Source organism: Jaculus jaculus, chromosome 8, assembly GCF_020740685.1.
Source record: "Jaculus jaculus isolate mJacJac1 chromosome 8, mJacJac1.mat.Y.cur, whole genome shotgun sequence".
Classification (NCBI taxonomy): Eukaryota; Metazoa; Chordata; class Mammalia; order Rodentia; family Dipodidae; genus Jaculus; species Jaculus jaculus.
This window is the reverse complement of record NC_059109.1, coordinates 70,689,893-70,706,687: the sequence shown is the minus strand read 5'-3', so window position 1 is coordinate 70,706,687 and position 16,795 is coordinate 70,689,893. Positions and strand designations below refer to the sequence as shown.

The 16,795-nt window shown below is 40.8% G+C and overlaps 1 protein-coding gene across 3 annotated transcripts in view; it reads right to left on the bottom strand.

Moving 5' to 3' along the window:
* The window catches only part of Parp2 (poly(ADP-ribose) polymerase 2), a 40,530-nt gene extending 25,750 nt beyond the window's left edge, over positions 1-14,780 (bottom strand). Inside the window, exons 1-4 of one of the 3 annotated variants that reach the window (XM_012951584.2) lie at positions 14,663-14,780; positions 13,638-13,781; positions 12,091-12,161; positions 11,403-11,453 (exon numbers count right to left, since the gene is read on the bottom strand). In XM_012951584.2, the coding sequence (XP_012807038.1) occupies positions 11,403-11,453; positions 12,091-12,161; positions 13,638-13,781; positions 14,663-14,750 (354 nt within the window). In that variant the 5' untranslated portion in view covers positions 14,751-14,780. Of the gene's footprint in view, positions 1-11,402; positions 11,454-12,090; positions 12,162-13,637; positions 13,782-14,656 lie in introns of all 3 variants that reach the window. The other 2 variants (XM_045156645.1, XM_045156646.1) reach the window with 2 other exon arrangements.
* Positions 14,781-16,795: the final 2,015 nt, after the last annotated feature.

Sequence of the window (16,795 nt, the reverse complement as noted above, 5' to 3'; positions counted from 1 at the left end):
CAAAACATTAAGGACACTATGAACAGATAAAATATAAAAATCTAGGGCATAGTAGCTGAAGAAGAGTTTCACTCAAAAGGCATAACAGATATTTTGAAGAAAATCATAGAAGAGAACTTCCCCCAAATAGGGAAAGTGATACCAATACAGATACAGGAAGCCTATAGAATGCCAAAGAGACAAAATCAGGAAAGAACCTCTCATTGTCATACTATAATTAAACTACAAAACACACAAGCCAAAGGAGTTAGAGAGAAAAATCAAGTCACATACAAAGGGAAGCCAATCAGGACAACAACAGATTACTAAGCACAAACTTTAAAAGCCAGAAGGGTTTAGAATGATGTATTCCAAGTTCTGAAAAATAAAAACTGTTAACCAAGATTAGTTTATACTGCAAAACTATCTATCCAAATTTACAGAAAAAATGAGGACATTCTACAATAAAAGCAGACTATATAAATATATGATGACTAAACCAGCCCTATAAAAAATACTTGACCAAGCGCCACATGTTCTCTCTTATATGTGGATACTAGCTACAGATGATTGGGCTTTTGTGTGAGAATGAAAATACTTAGTAGCAGAGGCCAGTAAGTTAACAAGGAGACATAAAGGGAAGAGAAAGGAAGGGAGGAGGGTACTTAATAGGTTAATATTGTATATATGTAAGTACAATCATTGTGATGGGGAGGTAATATGATGGAGAATGGAATTTCAAAGGGGAAAGTGTAGGGGGTGGGGAGGGAGGGAATTACCATGGGATTTTTTTTTTATAATTATGGAAAATGCTAATAAAAATTTAAACAATCAAAAAAATTAATTAAAAAAAAAAGAAAAGAAAATACTTGAGCCAGACATGGTGGCACATGCCTTTAATCCCAGCACTTGGGAAGCAGAGGTAGGTGGATTACTGTGAGATCAAGGCTACCCTGAGACTACATAGTTAATTCCAGGTAAACCTGGGCCAGAGTGTGAGACCCTACCTCAGAAAACAAACAAACAAACAAACAAACAAACAAACAAAAAAACCTTGAAAGGGCTGGGCGTGGTGGCGCACGCCTTTAATCCTAGCACTCGGGAGGCAGAGGTAGGAGGACTGCCATGAGTTTGAGGCCACCCTGAGATGACAGAGTTAATTCCAGGTCAGCCTGGACTAGAGTGAGACCCTACCTTGAAAAACCAAAAAAAAAAAAAAAAAAAAAAACAAACAAACAAACAAAAAAAAAACCTTGAAAGGATCTTCCATGCTGAAGAGAAAGAAAAGCATACATACTAGGACCTGGAAAAAAAAAAAAATAAACCATACTCATATACTAGTTAATAGAAGAGAGTAAAGGCAAAACCAGAAGAACTACAAAACAAGAATGGCAAGGATAAATACACACCTTTCAATAATGACTCTTAATATCATTGGCCTCAATGCCCCAACCAAAAGACATAGGTTTGCAGGCTAGATTAAAAAGCAGGATCCTGCTGGGTGGTGCACGCCTTTAATCCCAACACTTGGAAGGCAGAGGTAGGATTGCCTTGAATTCAAGGCCACCCTGAGACTACATAGTGAATTACAGGTCAGCCTGAGCTAGAGTGAGACCCTACCTCAAAAAACAAACAAAAAAAGCAGGATCCTTTTATTGGTAGCCCTCCAAGAAACTCACCTTTCCACAAAAGATGGACACTATGTTAGGGTGAAAGGTTGGATAGACAATGGTGTTTCAAGCAAACGGGCCTAGAAAACAAGCAGGCTTTGCTATCCTAAAATCTGACAGGATAGACTTTAGACCAACATTAGTTAGCAAAGATAAAGAAGGTGACTTTATATTGATTAAAGGAACACTCCAACAGGAGGACATTACAAACCTAAACATATATATATATATATATATACCTAACATGGGGGTTCCCAATTTTGTCAAACAAACACTATTAGAATTACAGGTCACAGAAAACACCAAACACAGTTGTAATGGGTGACTTCAACACCCCACTCTGATCAACTGACAAGTCATCCTAGCAAAAAATAAATAGAGAAGCATCTGTATTAAATGAGGTCATAGAACAAGTGGACCTAACAGATATCTACAAAACTTTTCCTCCCAATGCTAAAGAATACATATTCTCTCAGTAGCACATGGAACATTATCTAAAATAGATCATATGTTAGGACACAAAGGAAATCTTAACAAATACAGGAAAAGTGAAATAATTCCTTGAACTCCTTCTGATCACAATGGGACATAACTACAAATCAACAGAAAGAAAAGCTATAGAGAATACAAAAAAAAAAAATCATAGAAACTAAACAATACACTACTAAATGATGAATAGGTCAATGAAGAAATCAAAAAAGGAAATAAGAAATTCATAGAATCAAGCCAGGTATGGTGGTGCATACATTTTTAATCCCAGCACTCGGGAGGCAGAGGTAGAAGGGTCACCGTAATTTCAAGGCCACTCAGAGACAACATAGTGAATTCCAGGGCAGCCTGGGCCAGAGTGAGCTCCTACCTTGAAAAACTAAAAAATAAAAGCAACAAAAAAATTTTATAGAATCAAATGATAATGAGAACACAACATACCAAAACCTCTGGGACACAATGAAGGCAGTCCTAAGAGGGAAATGTATAGATTTAAGTGCGTATATTAAGAAATTAGAAAGGTCACAAGTAAACAACTTAATGCTTCACTTTAAGGCCTTGGAAAAAGAAGAACAAAGCACACCAAGAATCAGTAGACAAGAAGAAATAATAAAGATGAGGGCATAAATTAATGAAATAGAAAAAAAAAAAATCCAAAGAATCAATGAAACAAAGAGTAGGTTCTTTGAAAGGATGAACAAGATTGACAAACTCTTAGTGAATATGTCCAGAAAAAAGAGAGAGGAGACACAAATTAATAAAATTAGAGATTAAAAAGGGACCATTACAGCAGATACAAAGAAATTCAGAAAATCATAGGGACATACTTTAAGAACATATAGTTCACTAAGTTTAAAAACTTGAAGAAATGGATGATTTCCTTGATTTATATGACCTAACAAAATTAAATTAAGATGAGATTAACCACTTAAATAGACCTATAACAAATACAGACATCCAAGCAGTTATAAAAAATCTCCCAATTAAAAAGTTCAGGCCCAGATGGATTCACTTGTGAATGTTACCAGGCGTTCAAGAAAGAACTAACACCAATGCTTCTCAAAATAGAAAAGGAAGGAATTCTAGCAAACTCCTCCTATGAAGACAGTATCACCCTGATACCAAAACCAGGCAAAGATAGAACAGAAAAAGAAAATTACAAACCCAATCTCCCTCATGAACATAGATGCAAAAATTCTCAACAAAATATGGGCAAACAGAATACAAGAATATATCAGAAAAACCATTCACCCTGACCAAGTAAGCTTTATTCCAGAAATGCAGGGATGATTCAATATATGGAAATTGATAAATATAATACAAAGGACAGACATTATATGATCATCTCATTAGATGCAGAAAAAGCATTTGACAAAATCCAGCACCCCTATATGATAAAAGTCCTACAGAAACTGGGAATAGAAGGAACATTTCTTAACATAATACAGGCTATGTATGACAAACCTACAGCTAACATAATACTAAATGGAGAAAAACCTGAAGCTTTTCCACTAAAATCAGGAACAAGACAAGGGTGTCCCCTGTCCCCACTTCTACTTAATATGGTATGGGAAGTCTTAGCCAATACCAATATGGCAAGAGACATACATAAAAAACATACAAACTGAAAAGAAAGAGATCAATTTATCATTATTTACAGACAATATAATTTTATACACAAAGGACCCTAAAGACTACCAGCAAACTGTTAGAACTGATAAACACTTATAGCAATGTGGCAGAATCAAAATAAACACACAGAAATCAATAGCTTTCTTATAGGCTCACACTAAACATGTTGAGGATGAAATCAGAGAAACACTCCCATTCACAACTACATCAAAATAATAATAATTATAAAGTACCTTGGAATAAACCTAACCAGGGAAGTGAAGGAGCTCTACAATGAAAACTTTAAAACACTCAACACAGAAATTGCAGAAGACACTAGGAAATGGAAAGACACCCCTTGTTCTTAGATTGGAAGAATCAATATTGTGAAAATTTTAATCTTACCAAAATCAATCTACAAATTTAATGCAATCCCCATCAAAATTCCAATGGCATTCTTCATGGAAGTATAAAAAACAATTCAAAAATTCATTTGGAAGCACAAAAAACCTTGAATATCTAAAACAGTTTTGTGCAACAAAAATAAGGCTAGTGGTATCACCATACAATATTTTAACCTATATTACAGAGCTATAGTAACAAAAGCAGCATGGTATTGTCACAAAACAGACACATAGATCAGTGGAACAGAATACAGAACCCATATGTAAGTCTAGGCAGCTACAGCCATCTATCTTCAACAAAAATGTCAAAAATATTCATTGGAGAAGAGATCCTCTTCAGCAAGTGGTGCTGGGAAAACTGAATACGTGCCTGTAGAAGGATGACAATAGATCCTTCTCTTTCTTCATGCACAAGACTTAAGTCCAAATGGATCAAAGACCTTAATATCAGATCTGAAACACTGAAACTGCTAGAGAAAAAAGTAGGAGAAACTATTCAAATACTGGCATGGCAATGACATTTTGAATATAATCCCAGTTGCTCAGGAAACAAAAGCACTAATCAACCACTTGGGACCTCATGGCATTACAAAGCTGTTGTACAGCAAAAGACACTGTGAACACAGCAAAGCGGCAACTTAGAGAATGGAAGAAAATCTTTGCCAGCTATTCATCTGACAGAGGATTAATATCCAGAATGTACAAAGAACTCATAAAACTAAGAAATCAAACAACCTAATGAAAAAATGGGCTATGGAACTAAACAGATAGTTCTCAAAAAAGAAATATAGATGGCATATAAACATCTAAAAAAAAATGTTCTACATACTTAGCCATTAGGGAAATGCAAATTAAAACTACTTTGAGATTTCATCTCACTCCTGCTAGAATGTCTATTATCAAGAAATGGATCATGGAAAATGTTAATAAAATTTGAGAAAAAAAAAGAAATGGAGAGATGGCTAAGCAGTTAAGCGCTTGCCTGTGAAGCCTAAGAACCACAGTTTGAGGCTCAATTCCCCAGGACCCACGTTAGCCAGATGCACAAGGGGGCACACGTGTCTGGAGTTCATTTGCAGAGGCTGGAGGCCCTGGCACACCCATTCTCTCTCCCTCTCTCTCTCTCTCTCTCTCTCTCTCTCTCTCTCTCTGCCTTTCTCTCAGTGTCTGTTGCTCTCAAATAAATGAATAAAAGTATACAAAAAATTTTTAAAAATAAGGAAATCAGCCAGGTATACCTTTAATCCCAGCACTCGGGAAGCAAAGGTAGGAGGATCATCATGAGTTCAAGGCCACCCTGAGACTCCATAGTGAATTCCAGGTCAGTCTGGGCTATAGTGAGACCCTACCTCAAAAAAAAAAAAAGAAGTCTGGCAAGGATGTGGTAAATGAGGAACCCTTCTACACTGTTAGTAGGTGTAGCAGACAGCTTCAGGTTCGCTGAGATGAACTTCCAAACCAGGCACAGTTATGGAGGAAGGGATATTTATTGAAGTTTACAGATCCAGGGCAAGTTCCATAATGGCAGAAGCTGGCCTGCCTTCACAGGTCCAATCAGAGACAGAGAAGCACAAGCCAAAGGCCAAATGCCACAAAGCACACTTTAGGAACTCTAGCTAGGCACACTTAGTATATCTTTACATTGAAATCTCAAATCCACCACTACACCTTAAGATCTGCCCAGTGACAATGCCTCCAGCCAGGTGGCTACAGATGCAAAGTACAAACTAATAAAACCCTAAATATATTGGGAGCCATTTATTCAAACTACCACATTCCACCCTTGGCCCCCAATAAATTCATAACCATCACTCATTGTAAGTTGTACTCAGTTGAATTTCAAAGGTCCCCATTGACCCACATTGGTCCCACTTGACCAATGTAACATAGTAAGTCCTGTAAAATGAAACAAACTAAATACTTCCAACATACAAGGGCTCAGAGTAAACATCTTCAACTGGTATAATGCATAGCAAGGAGAGGCTAAAACAATGCAAACCAAGCAATCATCAAACTTCTATAGTTCAAGTTCAGTATAACTAGAGACTGGCAGTGTCCAGATTTTCCAATTCCATCTCTCCAGCTGGGCAGAGTAGCCAGGGAACACTTCATTCCTAGGCCAACAGTGTGTTCTATGGTAGCCCTAGCATAGTTCTTGTATATCCAAAACATCTTCAGGTCCTCATGCAAACCACAGTCCATCTTCAAAAGGCTCTTTCAGCCTATCAGGGCATCAGGCCCTGCCTCATACTGCATCTCAGCAGCAGCTCCTGGAACCATGTGTAACTCATGACCACTCCACACATTTTTCATGCTTCAGAAACTAATACCAGGTGTACAGGACACAGCCATATTCTTAATTCAGGGATGAAATAAATCATAACCTTGAAAAGCAGGTTCCTTCTTCAGTCAACTCTTTCCAAAAGTTTGCATTTCTATATCGTCTTTCCTCAGGCATCCTTCCCATTGTTTTAATGCAAAGCAGTTGGACCATCTTCCTTAAGATTGCTAATGTGTTGACAATAGCAGCTTCAGTAACCTAAGACCAGTCTCAGTGCCTATAATTTTAACTTGCTTGAGGTTTTCTAACTTAAAATCTTAACTCTTCCACTCCACTATCTTTAGCCAAGCACATTAGTACATAAGATATTTAACTTGATCAAACTCGCTGGACCTGGGCAGCAGAATGCAGACAGCCCTTATCCTAGTAGCCCAGTTCCAACAGTCCCCTGTAGTCTTTCCTTCCAAACAAAAGTTCCAAAAGACCAACATCCACATGGTCAGGTTCATCTCAGCCCACTCCTTGGTACCAACTTCTGTATCATACAGCTTCAGGTTCGCTGAGATGAACTTCCAAACCAGGCACAGTTGTGGAGGAAGGGATATTTATTGAAGCTTACAGATCCAGGGGAAGTTCCATAATGGCAGAAGCTGACCTGCCTTCACAGATCCAAACATAAAGAGAGAAGCACAAGCCAAAAGCCAAAAAGCACACTTCAGGAACTCTAGCTAGGCACACTTTGTATATCTTTAGATTGAAATCTCAAACCCACTACTACACCTTAAGATCCACCGAGTGATATCACTCCCAGCCAGGTGGCTGTAGATGTAAACTACAAACTAATAAAATACTGAATATATTAGGGGCCATCTATTCAAACTACTACAGTGGGAATGCAATCTGGTCCAGCCATTGTAGAAATCAGTGTGGAGGTTCCTGAGACAGCTAAAAATAGATTTACCATATGATCCAGCTACACCATTCCTAGGCATATATCTTAAGGACTTGTCTCACTACCTCAGAGATACTTGCTCAAACATGTTTATTGCCACTCTATTCACAATAGCTAGGAAATGAAACCAGCCTAGATATCCCTGAAATTGGTGAGTAGATAACGAAGACGTGGTAACTTTATAAAATGGAGTTCTAGTCAGTGGTAAAGAAAAAATGAAATTATGATATTTGCAGGGAAATGGATGAATCTGGACATAACTCAGGCCCAGAAAGCCAAACATCACATGTTCTCTCTTATATGTGGATGCTAGCTACAAGTGTTTGGACATCTAGGTGAGTTGGAATAAAACTCAGTAGCAGAGGCCATTAAGGTAGAAAGGAGATATAAAGGGAATAGAAAGGGAGGAGGAGGTTATACTTAAGAAAATGGTATTGTATATATGTAAGTAGAAGAGATTACTGGGGGTGGAAAGGCCTAAGTGAGATCAGGAGAGGAAATTGAGTAAAGACAAGGTGGGGGAGGGTTAATCAAAATCTAAGGAGACATGAGTAAGTCATATGGAAGCCTACTTTTATGGACATTGCCATACATTGTTACTAGAAAATTTTCAGTGCCAGGGATAGGATACCTCCCAGTGGCCAGGGAGGTCTCTGATGCCCTCCAAAACATTATAGGCCATTGCCGAGGCCCTTGGTTTCCCACCAAGAATAGATAGTAAGAGCCTACTGCTGAAGACTCCACATACTTGGTGTTGCAGTCTGGGTCGCATTGCTGGTAGAAATCACCCAACCAAGAGCAGCTTCTGGGAAAAAGAGGTTTATTTGGCTTACAGGCTCGAGGGGAAGCTCCACAATGGCAGGGAAAAACGATGGCATGAGCAGAGGTTGGACATCACCCCCTGGCCAACATAAGGTGGACCACAGCAACAGGAGGGTGTGCCAAACACTGGCACAGGGAAACTGGCTATAAAGCACATAAGCCCGCCCCCAACAATACACTGCCTCCAGGAGGCATTAATTCCCAAATATCCACCAGCTGGGAACCTAGCATTCAGCACACCTAAGTTTATGGGGGACACCTGAATCAAACCACCACACTTGGGCTACAAGGTCACTAGGAAATCCTGCTGAAGTTGACCTGAAAACCTCCTCCATGTAGATGGGATGACAGAAAGCTGAAAAAAACTCTAAGCTGAATGCAGTTCAATGGGAAAGACAGAAATCACCAGTGGAGATAAACAACAGTGGATACTGCAAGCCTTAAATTTTGCCATTCAGGCCAAAAGAGCCAATGGGTGCAATAGTGGCATGTGTGTTATGGGGGAAATAAACCACTCTCTAGTTGGACTGGAGGTCCCCTCCACAGGAGGGAATATATGCCTGACACTAAAAACCTATGAAAGGGGAAGTCATGAACCCTAGTAGTGTAATGTCTGCTGGTGTCTGACTAAATATATATACTATGTCCACCTAACTGTCCAGTAAGCACTTCTCTTAATGGTCATACCTATATATTAATGCTCCTCTCACTTATGGTTAGAGAAACTTTTCAGATGGTTGTGACCTTGGGATGACTCAGGAGGCACCACAGTGTTGAGAGGAAGTGACTGAGGAGTGCTCAGCACTGAAACATCTCTATCACACCTTCCAAGGCTCAGGGTCCATTATGGAAAATGTGGCAGAAAAAAATGTGAGAGCCAAAGGAAGAGTAGGACTCCTTACAATGCACTCTTCCAGACAAAAAATGGCCTGGATATCCATGAACTAACAGTGCCTGACACTTATACATGACCATAATAGGAGAAAAAGATGAGGACATCAAAATAACAGACTGATTGAGAGGGAAGGTATATGATGGAGAGTGGATTTGCAAAGGAGAAAGTAGGGGGGTGGGGTTACCATGGTTTATTGTCTATCATTATGGAAGTTGTCAATAATAAAAAGAAAATATCTGAGAGAGAAAGGCATGAGGAGGAGAGAGGGGGAGAGAATAGGCACACCACATCCTCCAGCCACTGCAAATGAACTCCAAATATGTACACTACCTAGTACATCTGGCTTATGTGGGTCCTGAGGAACTGAACCTGGGTCCTTTGGCTTTGCAGGCAAGTACCTTAATCAGTAGGCTATCTCTCCCGTCCTTATTTTGCTTTTTGAGGCAGTCTCACTTTAGCCCAGGCTGGCTTTGACCTCATGGGGATCCTCTTACTACAGCCTCACAAGTGCTGGGCCAACATAACCCACTAAGAGTTTATATATTCAACTTTGGAATATTGGGCATCAAAGTGGGAACCTAGAAGCTTCCTAAAGCCTCCTACCTACTTTCAATAACCTTCTTTTTTTATTAACTGGCTGCTCCTGTTTCATATTGTCTATTTTCCAACTCCTAATTCACTCCCAATAATTGCTTCCCAAATGAAAATGAGTTTTGTGCACCATGGGTCTATAACTATCATTTTTATTTGCTTTGATGACTTTTTGATCTTTGACATTCCTTAGAAATTTTCTCTCCAAGATGCAGACATTTGATAAAAGCTTAGAACAATGTTGGGAGAGGCAAAGGCTCAGCTCTCTCATCACTAACCTGACTTAACTTGGAAATATTCAAAGAATATAACTAATATTTAAGAAGTGATATCTGAGCCAGGTGTGGTGGCACACACTATTAATCCCAGCACTTGCAAGGTGGAGGTATGAAGATCACTGTGAGTTTGAGGCCTACCTGGAAATAGAGTTTCAAATCAGCCTAGAGTGAGACCATATCTCGAAAAAATAACAACAAAAAAAATTGTACATGTTATAGCAATGAATCGAATATAAAGTCCTATCTAGGAAATAATATAATCACAATAAAAAGTTTATTTCAAAAGAGAAATTAAAGTCAGGCATGGTGGGGCATATATTAATCACAGCATTTGGGAGGCAAGGCAGAGGTAGGAGGATCAATGTGAATTTAAGACCACTCTAAGGCTACATAATAGATTATAGGTCAGGCCGGGCGTGGTGGTGCACGCCTTTAATCCCAGCACTTGGGAGGCAGAGGTAGGAGGATCGCTGTGAGTTCGAGGCCACCCTGAGACTCCATAGTGAATTCCAGGTCAGCCTGGGCTAGAGTGAGACCCTACCTCGAAAAATCAAAAAATAAATAAATAAATTATAGGTCAGCCTGGGCTACAGTGAGACCCTACCTCAGAAAAAGAGAGAGACAGAGAGAGAGAGAAAGAGAGAAATTAGCCAGATGTGGTGGTACATGTCCTGTAGCACTCAGGAGACTAATTTAATGCCAGGGTGAGTTACACTGGTGAGTGCCACACTAGTCAGGGTTACACAGTAAGACCCTATGCCCAAAATAAGGGGGTGGAGATGCTGGGGAATGACTCAGAAGGTAAAAGTGCTTGCTTGCAAAGTTTGCCAGCTGGGGTTTAATTCTCCAGTACCCATGTAAAGGAACATACACAAAGTGGCACAAGTAGCAGGAATTTATTTGCAGTTACCAGAGTCCCTGGTGTGCTCTATTTGCAAATCAAGAAATGTTGAAAAAAAATTCAGTGATAGTTGAGAAGCAGAAAAGGCTTACTAGAAATGTGAAGGGGATAATAAAGGAAAATGGGGGTTAAAAATGTTCAAAATATATCTTATAAATTATCAAAAATGAAAAAAAAAAGGGCTGCATGTGGTGGTGCAACACCTTTAATCTCAGCACTCAGGAGGCAGAGATAAGCGTATTGCTGTAAATTTGGGGCCAGTTTAGGCCTACAGAGTGAGCTCCAGCTCAGTTTGGACTATAGTGTGACCCTACCTTGGAAAAAAAAAAAAAAAAGCCGGGCTTGGTGACGCATGCCTTTAATCCCAGGTACTCTGGAGCCAGAGGTAGGAGGATTGCTGTGAGTTTGAGGCCACCCTGAGATTAGTAGTGAATTCCAGGTCAGCCTGGGCTAGAGCAAGACCCTACCTTGAAGAGCTAAAACAACAACAAAAAACAATTTCAATAAGTAGAATGATGTCTCCTCTTACTTGATTTAGCATGACATCATAGACATCATTTCCTTCACAATATACATGAGCCTAGAAAGAGAAGAAAAAAATCAGCATTATTCCTGAGGTCCAACATGATGTTCTATATTTTCTTATGCCTCAAGGTTTATTCTCCAGTACCTTCCACATCTATCTTCCAGGGAAAGAAATGGAAGTATGGTTCTACAAACAATTTGTCATTACAATAATGAAAACATACCTTTTCTAATTACAAAAATAAAGCAGCTTTTCTTTTAGATTCAAATACTTCCTCCATTAGAACTCATCAAAACAAGACAATTTTCCTTTAATAATCAATATTTTCTTTTTCCTTTTTTTTTTGGTTTTTCTGAGGTACGGTCTCGCTCTAGTCCAGGCTGACCTGGAACTCACAACAATCCTCCTACCTCTGCTGGGACTAAAGTCAAGTGCCACCATGCCTGGCTCATAACATTTTCTGAGTGAAAAAGAAAACGAGGGTAGAATTCTGATGGCAACTCTCAAGGTAATCATATGAACACTATAAATTTCAAACTCTTCTCAACTTTGGAGAAAATGAACTCCTCAGCAAAATTTTAGACAGCATACCTAACATGAATGCTAGATATACTGGACAGGCATCCTAGTAGCAAAAGATTTCTGCTGTTTTGAAATCAGTGTGCAGAGAGTTGTTTCTATATCCTTTTACCTTTCCCACCTTGGCTTTACATTCTTCATCCACAGGAGCTTTGCTCTTGAGCAGGAAGGTCCTCACAGACTCTGAGGGAACAGAAATAGGCACTACAATTACTTAGGTGGCCAAAAAGCTGTCATAATTAACTTTGTCCTTCCCAAGCAATCCTGCCTATGTCTCAATCCATCAGAAATATATGATTTAGGCTAGAGAGATGGCTCAGCAGTTAAAGAGCTTGCTTATAAAGGCTGTACCTGAGTTTAAATCCCCAGTACCCATCTAAAGTTGGTGTGGCAAGAGGCCCTGGTGCACTCATACTCTCTCATATTCTCTCTGTCTGCCTCTTTCTTTCTGTCTCAAATAACTTTTTTAATTTTTTTAGAGGTAGGGTCACACTCTAGCCCAGGCTGACCTGGAATTCATTATGTAGTCTAAGGGTGGTCTTGAACTCAGGTGATCCTCCTACCTCCTCCTCCTGAGCGCTGGGATTAAAGGTGTGTGCCACCACGCCCAGCTCAAATAAATATATATTTTTAGTTATGAAAATTGGGCTGGAGAGATGGCTAATGGTTAAGGCACTCGCCTGCAAAGCCTAATGACTGGACTTCGATTCCCCAATACCCATTTAAAGCCAAATGCATAAAGTAGCACATGCCTCTGGAGTCCACTTGCTGGGGCTAGAGGCCCTGGCACACTCATTCTCTCTCTTTTATCTCTTTTTGCTTGTAATACATAAAGAAAAAAGATTTAAAAAAAAAAAGCAAAACTACGAGAGGGCTGGTGGGATGGCTTAGCAGTTAAGGTGTTTGCCTACAAAGCCAAAGGACCCAGGTTCAATTCCCCAGGACCCACGTTAGCCAGATGCACAAGGGGGCGCACTTGTCTGGAGTTAGTTTGCAGTGGCTGGAGTCCCTGGTGCACCCATTCTCTGTGTCTCTCCCACTTTCTCTGTCAAATAAGTAAATAAATAAAAAATGAAATATTTTTTAAAACTATGAGAATAGAGCTGGGTGTAGTGGCACACACCTTTAATCTCAGGACTTGGGAGGCAGGGGTAAGAGGATCTCTGAGAGTTCAAGACCACCATGAGACTACATAGTCAACTCCAGGACAGCCTGAGCTAGAGTAACACCCTACTTAGAACCCCCCTCCCCCAAAAAAGGGGAGGCAGGAGAGATGGCTTAGCCATTAAGATGTTTGTCAGCAAAACCAAAGGACCTCAGTTGGATTCCCCAGGACCCATGTAAGCCAAATGCACAAGGGGGCCCATGCATCTGGAGTTTGTTAGAAATGGCTAGAGGACGTGGCACACCCATTCTTTCTCTCCCTCTCTCTGCCTTTCTCTCTCTGAAATAAATAAAGTTTAAAAAAAAGAGTATGCAAAATGTCATTTATCACCTCGGAATATATATAAAAAAAGAAAAACAAAAAAAAGTAAACTGGTATTTTGGTATGGCCAAATAATAGAGAAATTAATTATATCCTCAAGGAGAGAAGAGACAAACACTGAAAAAACAGGAACCCATCCCACCCCTCCCAGAGATGATCTTCCTGGCCACTACCTTTCTTTTCCTCCTCCTTTCCTCCAGCCACATGGCCCTCTTTCATTCCTTGTCTCTGGCACGTGGGCATTTTTTTGGCAGGAGGAAGGTCTTCTGTTGTGTTGCTATTATGAACTCTCTTGGTGTTACTTTGCGCTTCAGAAACTAAAGGCAAGAACAATGAACAAAGAATGCATATACAATGAGGTATGATTCTCTATGAAGAAACTCTTTGAAGAAATAACACATTTTTTTTTTGTTTGTTTGTTTACAAAAAAAAAATTAACTGCTTTTAGTCCCAGCACACAGGAGGCTGAGGTGGGAGGATCGCTGAGTTCTAAGCAAGCCTGAGACTAATTCCAAGTTAGCCTGGGGGCTGGAGCAAGACAGCAAGATCCTACCTCGGAAATACAAAAAATATAAAGAAATAACTGCTGTACCACTCCACTTATTAACAGACTGACTAAATCTTCCCAAACCACTATTCTAGCCAATAAAAGTAAAATAGAGTGGAATCACAGAGATCTCTAAAGTTCATAGGCTGACGCATGGAGTCTGATAACCTGCTCATTTACTCTGTTTTTCTTTTCAATGTTTGTTTTCAAATGACCTGAAGCTGTATGATCATGGTTGGTTAAGTGCGTAGCTTGGAGAAGTAATTTATTTATGCACCTCAGCTGCTCTCTAGTGTAAATTATAGAGGACTGCACGAGTGTCTAATTTACAAGGTGGATTTATACATTTAAGAACATACAATAGACTCCACATTCAGCAATTCTAAGATTCGAATTTCATTCTCTGATATTGGGCTGCATCTTATAATGGATGACATTGGTCAATTAAATGTCAGCATTGTATTAGAGAGTCTCAGTGTTGCATAAAATAATGGTGATCATTTTTTTAAATTGAATGACATTAGGTATCAACAAGCGCACTGGCTGTTTGCTGCCTTTTGGGATTATCCTGTACTATGAAAACGCAATTTTAAAAGTTTGGGAGCCAAGCTCAGGTCATAGGAAGGAGCGGGCCGAGCAGGTTACCCTTACTTCTCCGACCTCGTCTTCGGAACCCCCCAGCAGCACCCTCAGAGTCCCGAGCTGCCGGGTCGCCGGTCCGCAGCCCGCGCGCAGCCATGCTCACTTAGTGACGTCATCATCCCGCTCGCGGGAACCCACAGCGCGCGTGCGCCCAGGCGAGCACCCCCCCCCTCCCGCCATAATATTTGCATGCGCTGTGTTTTGTGGGAAGTCACCGTGACTGAGAAGTGTCACTGAATGTGGGCGCTTTATAAACCTCCGCTTGATAAGGTCTGCCCGTAGGGCGGAGGGAAGCTCATCAGTGGGGCCACGAGCTGAGTGCGCGTCGTCACTCCCGCCTGTCCCTTGGGAAGGTCTGAGACTAGGGCCACCACCCGCAGCCCTAGCAGGGCTCTCCCTGAGCCCGGGGAGGTGAGTTCCCAGAGAGCAGGGCTCCGCGCGAGGGCAGACTGGGCAGGAGAAGCCGGTGCCTCCGGGCGGTCCGGCGGATGCCTCCCTAACCGGAGCTTGGAACAGACTCACGGCCAGCCACGCGAGTTCAATGGCTGAGGTGAGGCAACGAGAGCCTCATAACCCAATTCAGACTACTCTCCCCCGCCCCTCTCTTTTATAATGTTTTCCAACTATTGCCAGGTAACCTCCCCTAGCATAAGCCTAATGCAGACTACCTACAGGAAAACAACGTAGTTTTATTTGTTTGAGACAAACCACGTTGGCCTCCATGTTAAGTAGTTGAGAAGTTGGCTTTGAATTTCTGATCCTTCTGCTTTCAGGTTCCACAGGATTACAGGTGTGTGCCACCACGCGGGGATTGTCAATTTGTACTTTTCTTCCCCACCTCTTTTACGCTGTGTTGAGAATTGAATCCAAGACGCCACGTACTCAATTGCTGAGTTAGTATATCCCCAGCCTAGCACCAGTTCCTTAAGACACAAGTCATTGCTTAAACCCTGCGTGGTGGCACACACCTTTAATCCTAGCACAGAGAGTTCCAGATCAGCCTAGGATTGAGTGAGATCTGGCCTAAAAAATTTTATGCTTTTTCTCTTGATCTCTGTTTTGAAACAGTCTCAGCCATGAATCTAATGAGTAAGGCAAGGAATCTGGCTGAGGAGGTAGATTAAAGCATTGAAGGACTCAGGAACCAGATGTACGCCACGTCAGGCTTCAGAGTCCTCAGTAGGCCTACCTTTCTGTTTCTCGGCAAGGTCTAAGTTTTCATCTTCCAGTAAGGGTGGTGGGTTTAACACTTACTGGAAACTGATTATGCCATACATTCCTGTAGTCATAGATAAATTCAATTCTCCTAGCCCCAGCCCGCCAACTTTGCCCACCAAAATCCTAAGCCAACCAGAGGAGTACACTGTTTACATCAACCAATCAGGTACCCATCCCTTTCTTCTATGTTCCCATCCCTATAAAAACCCTACCCTCCCACTACTCAGGGCTCTTGTACGGATCCACTGTGTTGGTGAAGTCAAGAGACCGAGCTTAGGCCTGAAATATAAAGCTCCTTGCCTTTGCATACTGTTTGGTTCTCCTTGGTGGTCACTGGGGGTGCCGAGAACTGGGCATAACAGGCATAAGAGTGCTTGCTATACAAGCATAGGATCCAAGCTCAATCCCAGCACCCAGGTAAGAAGCTAATATGGCTGTATACCCCAGCACTGAGGGGGTGGAGACAGGAGCACAGCTGGGGAATAGCCAGTCGAATGAATAAAAACAATGCAAACTCCAAGTTTAGAGAGAGACTCTACCTTTACTTTAAGGCAGAACTGGTGGTTTTAGTGAGTGCTAGCTAGGAAGGTTGCCACTTCTGCAACTGTGTCTTAAAAAAGTTTAAGATGCTTTTAAAAAGATCAAGACCTCAGCTTAGGGCAAGCTTATATTCAAAGTATAGCATCACAATTTATTGCTCTGCTGTCCTTGGCAGACACAGTGAGTGGTTCTGGGCTCAGCTAGTGAAAATGAAATAAAATATATAAAGGGAAACCAATAGTTTGTATAATAAACATGTATTTACAACACCTGTTATGGTATTTTTCTTTCATAAAATGTTTTGTCACTGGCCACAGCCTGAACTAAAGGGATACCTTACTGCAAAAAAACCAAAGGGGGAAAAAGTTTGTCTAGCGATCTTGA